Raw genomic sequence first — 14,140 nt, 5'->3', positions numbered from 1 at the left:
CCCCTCTCCATAATATACCCCCACACTGCCCCTCTCCATAATAAATCCCCCTCACAGCTCCTCTCCATAATAAACCCTCCACACTACTTCCCCTCTCCATATGACCCCAGAATGCCTCTTTGCATATTGTCCCCACTATCCCTCGCTATACTATGCCTCCTTTCACAATCTGCCAGTTGCCTCTTAATGTACCCCATAATGTCCTCCATTGCCACTTTATGTGCCCTTGCAGTAAACCCAACCCTTCCCTCCCACCTGGCCCCCTCCTCTAAAATGAAAGCACATTTCATCTTTAGCTCCTCCACGGGGCGCTTACCAGGCCAGATGTCTCAGACGCCAAACATCTGAAAGATGTGAAGACATTTGAATATAAGAATGGAGCAGGGTCTCCCGGGCAGCTCCGCTGGCCGCACTACATCGCTTGGCGGGCCGCATGTTGTACAGACCTGTTCTAATGTTAAAGATAAGTTGAGCACGGCGGTCAGATATCTCCAGCGCTTCTATGGAGAATGAATGGACCGGCAATGCGCATGATTGACCACCGCTCCATTTAGCCGGGGCTGTTTAGAGCCCCGCTTCTCAGGATCACTGGAGACCATGGTGGTCAATCCCCCAGTGATCGGAAGGTTTTCGCCTACCTTATTGATAGGGGGTAACGTTCAGACTTGAAAGCATCTCTTTTATTAAATTGGCAGGAGTAAACCAGACGGTGAAAAAGGAATTGGCAAAAATAGTACAATGTCAGACTTTGAGCACATATGAAAGCTTTTAGTATCTGAAACATTGAATAATGTACAATGCCAGGAAGTGGTGTATTTACCACACGCCGGCGCTCTGATGCCAAAGCGCTTGACATCTTCATCATATTGTAATGTAATAAGATTATTGTTGTTTATTTTTTGTGGGGGGAGGGGACAGGTTTTATCCAGTGAATGAAAGGATTAATTGTATTCTCTTGTGTTTACCAGGGCACTGATGTAAAATCTCAGCAGGAACCAACATTAGAAGAGGCGTCCGCTGCACGCCACCAGGATGGTGGTATCACTGTGGACTTACAAGCGAGTACTGGAGCGTCGCAGGGAGAGGAGAACGATGCCAAGCCTTGTGGTAAATCTGAGAATGAGGTGGAAACTGTGGGTGGAGGCGCTGCAAGTTCCAGTCAAGATGTTGAACCCAAAGAGGAAGAGGAGGGGACCGAATGCATTGTGAAGGCTGAGAGTACGTCAGGTACAAAGCAGCACATACCGAGCTGTTCCATCGAGGTACCCGCTGCTGAAAATCTTCTGTCTGCTGGAAACACAAATGAGGAAACTGGAATGACTTCAACTGGAATTGTTTTGGCCCCGTCCTTTAGTGATAACGCTGAGGGAATGATAGCTGGGGCAGAGAGAGACACTCCACTTACGGAGGCTGCACTCAAAGTCGCTGCTAATCTGCTCCAAGACATCAATGTGAACATGGGGCAGTCACTGTCTGGCTATTGTACTAGTGCTTCAGGCACCACCGACACGGTTTGTCACACTGCGGGGGGCCGTGAACAGGATGCCGTCCTTATAGAAGTATTTCCAGGGTCTGCCTGTAAAGACAATCAGTCTAGTAATAATAATTCTGGGGACTGCTTGAGCCAACGAGAGCCAAGTACTTGTTCAACGTCTGAAGCAGGACACTCACCTAGTGCCCAAGGGATAAATGTTTTACATTGCATTGAGACTTGTGACTCTAAAATTGAGAAAAGTGAGACGACCTCACAGAACAGAACTTTAGAGCAGTTTGCTGATAGCCTAGTCCTGTCTGTGGTGGACGGGGTACTAGCTATGGGGTCAGATCATCCCAACGATGGTGCAAAAGATGTGGAGACAATCGCTGACCAGCTGACTGCATCAGTAATACGTGCAAGTTTGGTGGAGCTGGAAGCCCCTTCTGGTGAAAATGCAGCTGTTACTCCGACTCAAGACAATATAGAGAAAAAAACTCAAAAGGAAGTGTTGTCAGAAGCTGCGGTGAACGATTTCAGGGCACGTGACTGCGCCCAAGCACACAGGGATACAGAGGTTCCTGTTGCTTCTCTTCACAGCGTGACTACAGAAAATCCTGAATTACTAGTGGATTCTTGTTCCAATCCTTCACTAGCTCAGGAGCCCATTCCAATGTCTAAAAAGCAAAAAATAGAAAGTGAAGAAAATAAAGCGATTTCTGTTACTCCACCGGAAATTATTGTGGAAGAGCAGGCCGCCCTGTCTTTAGGGCTCAGTTCGGACCTATGCAATACAGAACTGACACATGTAGCAACATCTGCCCTAAAAGAGACGGCGCAGCAGCAGGACGCCAGGCCTGAAAAACAAGAAATGCTGCCACCTGCTGGGCCATCCTTGTCACTGCAGGAAGATGAGACATTGCCATGTGCAAAAAGCAAGTCACACAAAGAAACTGACACTCCCTCTCTGTTTAATAATTACAATTGCCTGAAAAAACAGGAAGTATTGGCTGTGGATTCAGTTCTCATTGATGCAAGAACTGAAATGCAGGAGGCTGCCGTGACAGCCACCGAGGAGCCAGACACTGATCATGGACAGCTTACCTGTGCAAATCACACAGAAGATGGTGAACTTGGTGTGAAGCAATGTGAAATTAGCCTTGAACGTGTAGAAGCAGACACTGTCATTTTACCACTATTAGACCCAAGGGAACAATTAGCTGAGCATGTGGATTACAAGATCTCTACGGAGAATGAGAATGCACGTGAAAAGGAAGAATCTAAGGAAGTTGGAAAGGAGTCCGATTTAGAGAATGATGGAGGTGAGGATGGTCCTGAACTGGAAACAGTCCCAAGAGCATCACTTCATCCTATAGCCGAGGAGACTTTACATAATGGTGAGTCCTCTTCAGATACTACTGAGGATACTGCCTCCTCCGACCTCAGCGAGTCTGAAAAGTCTCTAGGTACAGACGAAGAGCAAACTGTGGACCTGTTCTCCCAGGCGGTGGATTGCTTATCTGATGATGAAGAGAACCTATTATTAACGTCTAATGGAGACGTGGACATGGCTGAGGTCAGACCAACTCAAGACGTCCCGGGAAATGTCATATCTCAGTCTCCCAGCATCCAGCCTAAGGTGGATTGTTCAAAGGGTCCAGGTGGAAGTCCTCCCATCCTAAAAGATGACGACTCTGGTTTGGATTTCTCTGTGAACTTGGAGGATACTCTGTGCCCCAGCATATCTGACACAGAACTAGTCTCTGGTAATTTGCATTATTTCCTTTACTATTATATTATCGTTCAGTAACAAGGTGCACAGACTCACAAAGGGATTTCCAATGGCAGATCTAGACTTTGGTGTTGTCTACAGCAACTGGCCACTTATGATACGATAAGTGATCTGATCACTTGCTGTAGACAGTACTTCTTCCACCACTTTCTTGCCAACACTTGCAGAAAGTCCACAGAAGTAAGTTGGACTTTCAGCTTGGCTTAAGGTGAGTGGGTGCCAGAACAGTCACACTGCCAGTCTTCTGTTGTCCATATGAAGGGTGTCTGGTAGGGTGTCCTGGTGCCCATGCTCAATAAATCTACAGGCAGTACTGCTAACCAGTATGACAGCTTTGCTCTACTTTTCTACTTTTTATAAATCTCTCCCATATTATAATTAAACGTATTATTGGCATCGCTGTGTCCCAAAATAGTTAATTGGCTGTAGTATTTTCTGCTTCCGGCCAGGCAGTGGAAAAGATGACATTTTCTGCTCTGTATAGGAGCGGCTGAAAGCTGACACCGAGCACAATAATTGCCGCTAGCTCTGAGTTTTCCTGTAGCCGGGCTGGTCTGACTACTGTTTTGTAGACAGTCATTATCTGCACCGCTCCTATCAGTGTGAATGCTTTCATTTACGTGTGATCCTTAAAGGCGCAATCTAGAAAAACACATATGGGTCCTACTGATGTAAAAGACCTGCATTATCATTACTATGATTATTATTAGTTTATTTTACCGGTGTGTCTATAATTCTGCCAGTATTTCTCCAGACAATTCCCCACAGCACAGACACCAGGAACTTTCTATTCGTTACCAATTGATTTTGGATATTGCTTATGTTGAGGGCTTTATGACGATATGACGGTATCCCCTAAATGAAAGCATACAGTGGTACAGTAACCCTTCATGCCCATCTGTTGATGCCCGTGTACTGCTCTGTACAAAACAGCCAATTTTACACATACGTGAGGTATACAATGCAAACATACATTGAATGACGAGAGAAAAAAGGAACATCCAATTGGTATATACGCTAATATTTCTGTCCACTGACTCCGGTTGTCCTTATTACATTATAAGTCGGGTTTTTGTACAGTACATTTGCATGTTCTTATCTAGACATTCCCATCTGCACAATGGATTCTTTATCATTCTCTACTTTACTAAATAATTGTATTGAGTTCCGCTAACTGTTCTTACCTCCTGGTATTTGGTGATCTTCTGCCAGCATTCAATGGGCAAACACAAGTCACAGCAAAACTATGTGATAATTGGGGAGGTGGTTACAAGTCTCCTTTTGAACAAGGCTTGTTATTACCCACAGGTCAGGGCGAGGTGCTTTTTTTGGAATTACTGCAATAGTTTAGGCAATATAGGTTTTGCGTCCAAGATCAGAAGATTATTATTATTATTATTGTGATTAAATTGCCTCCTGCCTTCTGCTTTTTACACGTGCAGTGATGCATGTAAATTTACAGATATATTGTATATGACTACAGTCCCTGGCAGGGCTGTGGAGTCGGTAAGCCAAACCTCCGACTCCTCAATTTCCATGACACCGACTCCATGACACAGACTCCCTCATACATGGCTCATGCTTAAGTGATAAATTTGCTGTAGCACAGATTCAGCTCAAAGTCTAGACCCTTATATTAGGAATAGGACAGACATTTATAGGACATTTCCTAACTTTCCCAAATTCTTTTTAAAAAATATTCCCCACAAACTGCATTGAACTACTGTACCCAATTTATTATATACTGTCGGAGTCGGTCCATTTTATACTGACTCTGACTCCACCAAAATGGACACCGACTCTACGACTCCGATTCCACAGCCCTGGTCCCTGGTAATCCGATACTTTTATTGGGCTAGGATCACAATGTTTTTGTGCCTTATAGATAACTTTTTTTTAAGTCTGGCCTTGAAGCAGGCAGATGATTTCTTTCAATAAAATGTATGAATGTGATGTCTAAAGGCCAATAAAGGAGCAAGTATTCATAGGAACTATGAGCTATGACTATAGGACAAAGCAAAATGTTTGTCGAGTGTGATAATTTTTAAGCTGCCTTAAAAATGAGTTATTGGTTAAACATCGCCCTCTGTAGCAGGACACGTGCGCCTGCCAACATGGCAGAACGATGGGGTTGAAGAGGACCTGTCATTGAGTCAAAAGTGGCCATTTGTTACTCTTTATTTTTTCTCCTGCTGTTCCTGAGTTTTGTTTTTGTTTTTTTTAAATCCGACATGGATAAAGAAATATGTGCCTTTTTTTAAGTTTGTTTTTTTATGGTCTTTACCAAATGGGTGGTGCTTACCGGATAAGTATGCTGAGCAGCCTAAAGACACGTCCCCAGAGAATCCTGTGAGCATTATCACTAAAAAAAAAAAAAAAAAAAAAAAGGGAACATTTCTCTGGAACCATATGGCAGAGTTAAAACAAAAAAACAGAATACTTGGGGGAGCAGCAGGAGTAAAATAGGAGCAAGAAGTGGCCTCTTTTGATCTGGTGACCAGTCCTCTTTAAAGGGAGCAGATTTTTAGACCCCAAATGAACATCCTCTATGTTAAGCCTCTGTAACGATGATCTTCATACCTTTGTTAGGTAAGTTCATAACTCCGTTTCATTGAAATCCATCAGCAAATTTTCATGCAAATGAGCCACAAGTTCAGGGAGGAGGTGTGGCCCTGCACTTAGAGATCTCCGATACCTTTCTCTATATCCCCACCCACCACTGGCCTCCTGTCATTGACTGGAAGGTCAGTCTTCTCTGTGACCTTCTCCACCGCCTCATATCTCATGCAAGCACTGTCAGTGTGCAGTAAGGTCTTAATAAAGGTCGAAAGTTGGATTATCAAACTACGCATGCTTTACCCCATACTCTACCCCATCAAGTGATGGAGCATTGGGCAAGATCTCAGGCCACGGAGCAGGTCACAGAAAAGAGTCACCTGACAGTCACTGTTGGTGGGGAAAGAGGGAGAGAACAGCTCAAGGCCACCCAACCTCCTGCACTTATGGCTCATTTGTATGAAAATTTGGCAATAGATTTCTATAAAAACTGAGGCACGGACATATCAAACAAAAGTATGAACGTCCTCAACATTACAGGTACTTTACGTAGAGGATGTTCGTTTGGGGTCTAAAAACCTGCAGTCAGGCTCCCTTTAAATACCATAGAAGTATGGTCGGCCTGTCTAAACCGGATATTAAACGACTGCAGATCAGCTTGCATGTAGCCATTTGGCAGCGGTTTAATGTCCACAATCGTGCCGTCGTGCCCTCTAAACCAAGCATAGAAAGAAGGTGAGACACCAAGCGCAATAGAGTCTTATTTGGTAGAGAAATTGCTCAAAAGGGAATTGCTCACCTTTTGGGGTGGTTTAACCCAGAACTGAGGAATCAAAGTGTGACAGCTGCTGCAGTAGCCTCAGGTCGGGAGATCCCTCCAGGTAGAACAAATTGGTAGAGGATAGGAGTAGTAGTCTGTGCTTCTGTGCTAGATTCAAGAAATCCGGAAGACCTATTGAGGGATTAGATGATGATAATAATAATGCAGTTTATTCTCAACGCGTTTCGAAGATGACCCAACTTCTTCACCAGGAGAACCACATTGACTGTATATGTCATATATATTCACTCCTGGTGATGCTGCATGTCATGCAGAGTCTGAAGAACCACTGGTAAACTATTTGGATGCTAGTTTTGGGACGGCATGCCACAACTTTTTTTATTCTTATGGACTCCACAAATCCTGAAAATGCTGGTGCGCTGAATCCTTACTATATGACCTATCTGTTTTGTAGACCGATTTTGTATTACTATTATTTATTCTGCTCATTGTGTGTTTCAGCAGAATGTCTTGACAATAAAGTAGATGACGAAGTGGATTTTGTCAAACAGCCAAGCCCCAGAACAAAAGTGGTAAGTTATGTCTTCGTCTAATTAGCAAACATTTGTTACGCGTTAAAGGAACACTCAATTCTTCCATTCATGAATATATTAGTCCTTAATTATCTAAAGATGTTTGGTTCTGCCTTTAGTTTACGTTCACATGTTGCATATTTAGTCCTGATTTTCCACACTTATTTCTAAGTTGACATTTGCTGCATTTCTGCATCTAAAGTGCTTGTGTATTTTGTGCATTTATTGACTTTTTAATTGCATTTTTTGTATTGAACATGCCAAAACAGTGCAACCAAACAATGCCAGGCTAGTGGTTTAATGGTAACCTGTCATTAGATTCATGCTGCCCAAACCATGGGCAGCATGAGTCTGACACTAGCTGCGTGATTGTTGCCAGGTATGTTTTACTGTCAAATGCTGTGGTTTTTCGCAGTAAACTTGCTGTTTTTCCAATGTATCTCATATGACTAGTCCCAGGCAGGTGCCCACTGGCTTCTCCCTGCATTGATCTTTTACTATATACACAAATAGCAAAATTCCTTTTGGTCATCCGGAGCGGGGCAGGGAGAGGCATCTGAGACTCCTAGAAAAGCCTGCCGAGGGCTAAGTATCTCTACTGTGAAACATAGTGTCTAATTCATGCTGCCTCAACCTTATGACTGGTTCTCTCTCTGCAAATTGGGGCTCTCCTTAAAAGTGGATGGGGGAATGCTGCACCAAAAAGGTGCGTAATTGAAATTGTCATGGTGTGGACTTGAAAAACACAACAAAAGCCCATTTCTGCAGAGATTTCACACAAAAAAACACATCAGTAATTGAGGTTACGTTAAAACTCATCTGCATTGCTTATGCTGTAAAATGTTTCAGAGTTTATGTGCGGAAAATCTGCGCCAAATACATAATGTGTGAACTCAGTCTGAAGAAACTGGTGATGTACAGTATATTAGGACTGGTTTTGCCAGATGCGTCCCATCAATGTATTTTATTGTCTTTTCTCTTTCTATCATTTCTTTAAACTTCTTTTCTTTCTGTCTAACAATAAATTTACTCACAGCAGATATTTGGCAACATTTCTGCAGCTGAAAACCTGTTACATGGGCTGAATGGGGTTGTTTCTGCAGCATGTGCACAGGTTTCTATATGGGAATTCACCCTAGGTCTGCTTTCACACATCCATGATTCACGGCCCAGCCACTGGTTTCCTGTTCTGAGATTGGCAGCCTCACCTATGCCTGTTAGACTGTTGAGTTTGGGTCAGGAGACCTGTGGCTGGTCCATATGCTTTGCGAAGTATGGATGTGTGAAACGAGCCAAGTGAGCAGACATTTCCTAGAGAACTGAATAAATAGATTTGGAAGACCCTGTTCCATCAGCCACTACGGTGGTCCATGGCTGCTGGACCAGAGCTCTGAGAGTCTCCCCCAATGTACTGGTACCCTTGGCACCTTTTCTAATTAGCAAGCTGGGCACAACTTTATCGTTGCAGCATTGTGCATGCAGAACGTTGCGCCTGGCTCACTAATTAAAATAGGCACCATGGACGCCAGCATATAGGAAAGAGGTTTGCAGGACTCTGGTCCCACGGCTATAGAATAATTGTGTGACTGCTGGACCACGGTCTTGGGAATCTTTCTTCAACTCTTAATTTTCTTCTGTTGAGCTGGAGAATTGTGCGGTGTGCTCTCACTCGTGCAGCTCTCCTTCCACTCTCACAGCATGAGTGTGATACGTGCCTAATAGAGCGTGACAGTATTTATTGCTATGCAGCTGTCACGCTCAGGTCAGGAGAGCCTCTGGCCAGTCCGAGGATTGCGTGCGATCCTCACGCGAGTAATACTGCCATCTGACTGTACCCTATTGCTGTCTTAAATATAGGCAGTGAGACTGATAACCAACATTCCTTTTCTTCTTCTTCCTGTTCTTATTGAATTTTTGAGGACAAATCATTTTTTATTTTTTTTTACTGACTGAGGAGGTGTATTAACATTTACAGAGAGCCTGCAGGCAAGGATATTGGAACGACAGGTTCTTGGGAGAGGAGGAAGATGTCCTAATAAGATATATAATAAAGCTTTGTGTATTGACGAGCAGTAATTATTTATGCAGGTGCATTAGGAGTGGCTATAACTTTTCACATGTCCACTTCTGTTCTGCATATAGAAATATTATCTTCTACTCACTCTACAATGACTGTTTCTAGTTTACCTCGTTTATACCTTACTTTTCTAACTTATTGGCCTTTTACAGTTACACATTATTAAACAGAAATTGCTTAACTCTCCTCCTATTTATTGCTGCTGTTCGCCTCCAGCGTGAGACCCCTGCGCTGCTGCGTGCTCGCTAGCAAGTGAAGGGTTCCTCCTGTTGGAGGTAATTTTGGTGACTAACACCAGGGTGTTAACTTGTGTTCTCTGTTCTCTGGCAACGAAGGAAAAACATATCTCATAGGAAAACACAAGCACAAACTGTACTTTATATAAGTAAAGTCGCCATTTTCATATGACTGTCCACATAATCTATCCTGTGGTGCCGGGGATCATGTAGAACTTTGAGTTTTCCGAGCGCTAACTACACTTATTCTCTCTTTCGTCTGTGATTTTCTCTCTCGGGGCTTGTCCATTACAGTACTTTGCTCAAACTTCAATTACAAAGTTTCCTGCTGCTAAGATTTAGTAAAAGGAAAAAAAAAGTGAAATGAATGCATTCTTTATAATACCAGTAAATAAGAAGAGACTTTACTGTATACGGTGGAGAAACCTTCTCTGACTGCTGCATAATTGCCTCTCCTTGTTTCTAGTGTTTGTAGAGAAGTGTAACTCTCCTATGTTACCTAACATTTTGTAAACTTGCTTTCTGTAACCTCTGCTTATTTCACTGTTTACAATGTGATTTACTTAGGAAATAAGCCCTGTATGGAGGGCGGCTGAATTTCTATTAAATATGTCAATGGAGAATGGTATTCTTCAGCAGCCTCGTGTATATGTTGGCTTTTGAAAGGATCCCATTGTGCACTGTATAATGGCATCACGCAGAAGGGGGATTTCAGGACCTTTCTTTCATACTAGATGGTCATTTCCAGCCACACTTTTTCTGCTTTACAGGATAGTGATTTGTGTAGGCTATTTTATGCTCTGCGTAGTTGGCTTTCTGTATCAATGTATTGTCTGTTTGAAAATGGCATTTATATGTCTGAAACGACTGGAAATAATGCACTAAAAATAAGGCATTGTGCCATTTTATTGGGAACAGCAGCCCTGAGAACTGTTTTGTAGCAAACTGCCCTCATTTTATATCCATATTGGTTTACAAGAACACTTAAAGGGAATCTGTGAGCAGGATTTCACCCTTCAAACTATTTATATGTGCACGCAGCTCTTCCATAGACCATTCCAGCAATACCTTTAGAGGGCCAGTCTGCTCCCCCGTTTCTAACAAATCAATGTTTGGCCTCATTTGCATATCAATTCAAAGGGCTATGTTAGATCGGAAGCCTCTGTCACTCCACCTCTATTCCCCACCCAGCTCCTCCACCTCCTGCTTGACTGATGGCTCCTTTGCCTGAAGTCATACAGCATAAAGGCAAGGCTGTGAGCCAGCAGGAGGCGAAGGCGCTGAGCAGGGAATAGAGCTGTATTGACAGAGGCTTGAGATCTACAATAGCTCTTAAACCTCATTTGCATATCAATTCAAATGCTGATTTCTTAATAATGAAAGAAGGGACTGGCCATGTAAAGATATTGCTGGATTTGTCTGTAGTAGTGTTACATGTGCGTATAAATAATTTGAAAGGTGAAACAGGTGACCTTTAAGGTATGTTCACAGTGTTTGCCGTACGCACGGGGAAAGCTCCTAATGTCTACATCAAATTTATCTATATGATAATGATCCATTTAACTGACGACAGGGTCTTTTTTTTTTTATTATCTGTCAGAACAGTATATATTGGTTCTAATTAAAGTATAATGCAATATCCTGTACTGTGCAAAACTTTTAGGCAGGTGTGGAAACAATGCTGTGGAGTAAGAATGCCTTCAAAGTAGAAGTGTTAATAGTTTATATCAATTAACAAAATGCAAAGTGAATGAACAAAAGAGAAATATAAATCAATATATTCTGTGACCACATTTTGGCTTCAAAACACTATCAGTTCTTCGAGATACACTGGCACACGGTTCCAAACATCTTGGAAAAATTACCACCGAGCTTGTACCTCTTCTGTCTCTTCCTGTAATCCCACACAGTCCCGATGATGCTGCTATCAGGGCCATATCATGACTTCCAGGACTCCATGCTCTTCTTTTTGTTGAAGATGGTTCTTAAAGGGGTTGTCCACTACTAGGACAACTTCTTCTTAAACAAAATGTTTGGCCCCAATAAAATACTAAAAGTTCATACTCCCCTCCCATGCCGACTCCGTTCCAGCGGTGTCAGCACTCGCGGTCCCGGGGCTGTGATGCGGTGGAATGTCACATGATGCCTGGCTCCCAATCAACGCTGGGGTCACTGACTCCGCCTTTGGAGTAATGGAACATGTAGAGGAAGCCAGGGCTGCAGTGATCTCACTTCTTCTTCATGTTCAGTTTGTCTGAAGGTGGGGACAGTGACGCCAGCGCTGATTTGGTGCCGGGCATCACGTGTCATTCCACCGCATCACAGCCCCGGGACCACGAGCGCTGACATCGCTGGAACGGAGTCGACACAGGAGTGGAGTATAAGTTTTTTTTAATGTTATCGGGGCTGAAAATTTCGTTTAAGAAGGGGTTGGTCTAGTAGTGGACAACCCCTTTAATGACTTTGGCTATATGTTTGGGGTTGTTATCTTGCTGCAAAATAAATGCATTGCCAATCAGACGCCTCTCTAATGGTATTGCATAATGGATAAACTTGTCTATTTTTTAACTCCTTAAAAACCCTGTGTACACATACCCTTATGAGAGTTTCCATGGACTACCAGCATTGATTGTGAATTCATATCATATGTTTAATCTTGATTTGTAAAAACTAAAAAACCCTTTTGATCAGGAAGCTGCTGTTATACTTTTCCTATATCTGATAATTTGATATTGAAGGTGATGTGTTGCAGGAGAACAACCTGTTTTGTATACTTTGGCGTGATCCATTAGCTGTAGAGTAGCCTTGGCTGCACATCAGCCTGTCTTAAAATACCACTACTGCGGTATACTTTATCATAATATTTCCAGTACTTCCACTATGATAGATCCATACCGACTGGTAAACCAAATTATATTTCCTGTTAATCCTGTTAAAAAATATTAAATGTTACATGCAACATACATATTCAGAAAGGGCATACATTAGCACAGGGCTGTTCCAAGGTGACAGTCCAGTCAAGCTCTGTATACGATGCTTACCTTCTGTCTGTGTTTCTCAGATTTTGCTGTTATTCATTAGTGTAGAGCTAGTATCTCCATTTAGTTGGTGTGTAGGCGTTTAGTTCAGCAGTAGTCTGAGACACGCCCTTTGTCTCCTCATTGGTTCAGGCTGCTGCTATCTCCCTCCTTCTGCAGCTCTGCCTCCTCTGATAGGCTTGTGTGTTATACAGAGGAGCCAATCATCTGTTCCCCAGGAAGTCATAGTATGGAGAGCTGATCTCTATTACAGCAAGGACAGAAGGCATTTAGAGTGGAAATTGCTAATCCAGCAGCAAGAGAAACCTGATCATGGGGTATCTGGCACACACCTACCAAAGGGAATAAACCCTAATAAGGGAAAAAACTGCCGTCGCTGTTACATTTGCCAGCTGGGGTGATGGCTTGGCTGGACGTATCTATGACAGTCTTATACAGTTAATTGTAACTTTGCCTGAGGTCTCCCAGATGTGACTCTTAATTGTATGAAACTAAGTGGAAAAAATAGCACATATTTTCCAGAGAATCTGTGGCCCATGTAGCAGAATTTACTGTAAAAGAATGAGTTCAGGGAGAATGGACACTTGTCAGAAAACGCTGGAAAGGCTGATGTGGAAGATGTCTGTACGGTGCATTGTTCAGGCTACTACAAGCACTAGCTACCTAAGATATCTGCGGTAGTACAATTTTTTTCTATAACCTGAATTTTATTTTCAAAGCCTCATCTTCTCAGAGGCCTGCTAGCGAAGCTAAAGAAAGGAGGATTACTAATTGTAGGGAACCTTTCAAGTGTCTAATCTGTAGGCTGCATTTTATAGAGCTGGATCAGCTGAAGATTCAGTTTAATGGGACAAGAGTCAGTATAACTTACCATACCAATCCGCTGCTGCTCCTGTTCCGATTCCACAGGGTCTCCTGGTGTCCTGGTATGGGGCCATGTGGCTGTTGCAGCCAGTCACTGCATGGTCACAAGCTTTTCTCCTCGGACTGCCCCTGTCCCCTTGTCACATTCATCTTTTGCAGAGGCTCCAATAAAACACACAGGGTAAAGGAGTGAAACAGCATATAGAAGTCTTATAGTCGGGGGATTCACTTTTGGGCCCTAAATCAGGTGAATGGGTTCCCCTATTCCCCTCATTCAGCATGTCAAAATAAAGGGTATGAGGTGGCTGCTCATGAAAGTAGCTAGTTTATGGTACTATCACTGAACTGAACGCATAAAGAAGAAATATTGAACCCTATACTTAAAATATGCGTTTTTGGAAGCTGTAAATTCCTTTCGGACAACATGGTCGGAAGAATAGAAGGAACAAGGCGAAGGGGAAGACCAGAAACCCGATGGCTGGATACCATCAAGATAACGGCAGAGAAGACCCCGGTGACCTATCTGGGCTTGCACAAGATCGATCTTCCTACAGAGAGCGTTCATCCATCAAGTTGCCATGACTTGAGATCAAGCTGAAGGCTGTTAATAAGGGGAAGAAAGATCGCTGTGGTACACCTTCTAGTTTTATCAAAAATCAGGTGGAAAAGTTACCACAACTAAAGCTGGTTTTCCTTGTCATGCATTCATGGATCATGTATGGACCGCAATGTTTTGATCGTCTGAGAGTC

The 14,140-nt window shown here is 43.0% G+C and overlaps 1 protein-coding gene across 4 annotated transcripts in view; it reads left to right on the top strand.

Moving 5' to 3' along the window:
• AKAP13 (A-kinase anchoring protein 13) overlaps positions 1-14,140 on the top strand; it is a 269,973-nt gene that overhangs the window by 164,397 nt on the left and 91,436 nt on the right. For 3 of the 4 annotated variants that reach the window (XM_073653288.1, XM_073653289.1, XM_073653291.1), the window contains 2 exons: positions 969-3,240; positions 7,105-7,175. In XM_073653288.1, coding sequence (XP_073509389.1) covers positions 969-3,240; positions 7,105-7,175 — 2,343 coding nt within the window. The remainder of the gene's footprint in view (positions 1-968; positions 3,241-7,104; positions 7,176-14,140) is intronic. The other variant, XM_073653290.1, reaches the window with a different exon arrangement.

This window comes from Phyllobates terribilis, unplaced genomic scaffold (assembly GCF_046119375.1).
Source record: "Phyllobates terribilis strain yellow unplaced genomic scaffold, ASM4611937v1 Scaffold_11__3_contigs__length_659146591, whole genome shotgun sequence".
In the NCBI taxonomy this organism is placed as follows: Eukaryota; Metazoa; Chordata; class Amphibia; order Anura; family Dendrobatidae; genus Phyllobates; species Phyllobates terribilis.
The sequence above is the reverse complement of the archived record's forward strand: the minus strand, read 5'-3'. Positions and strand labels throughout refer to the sequence as shown.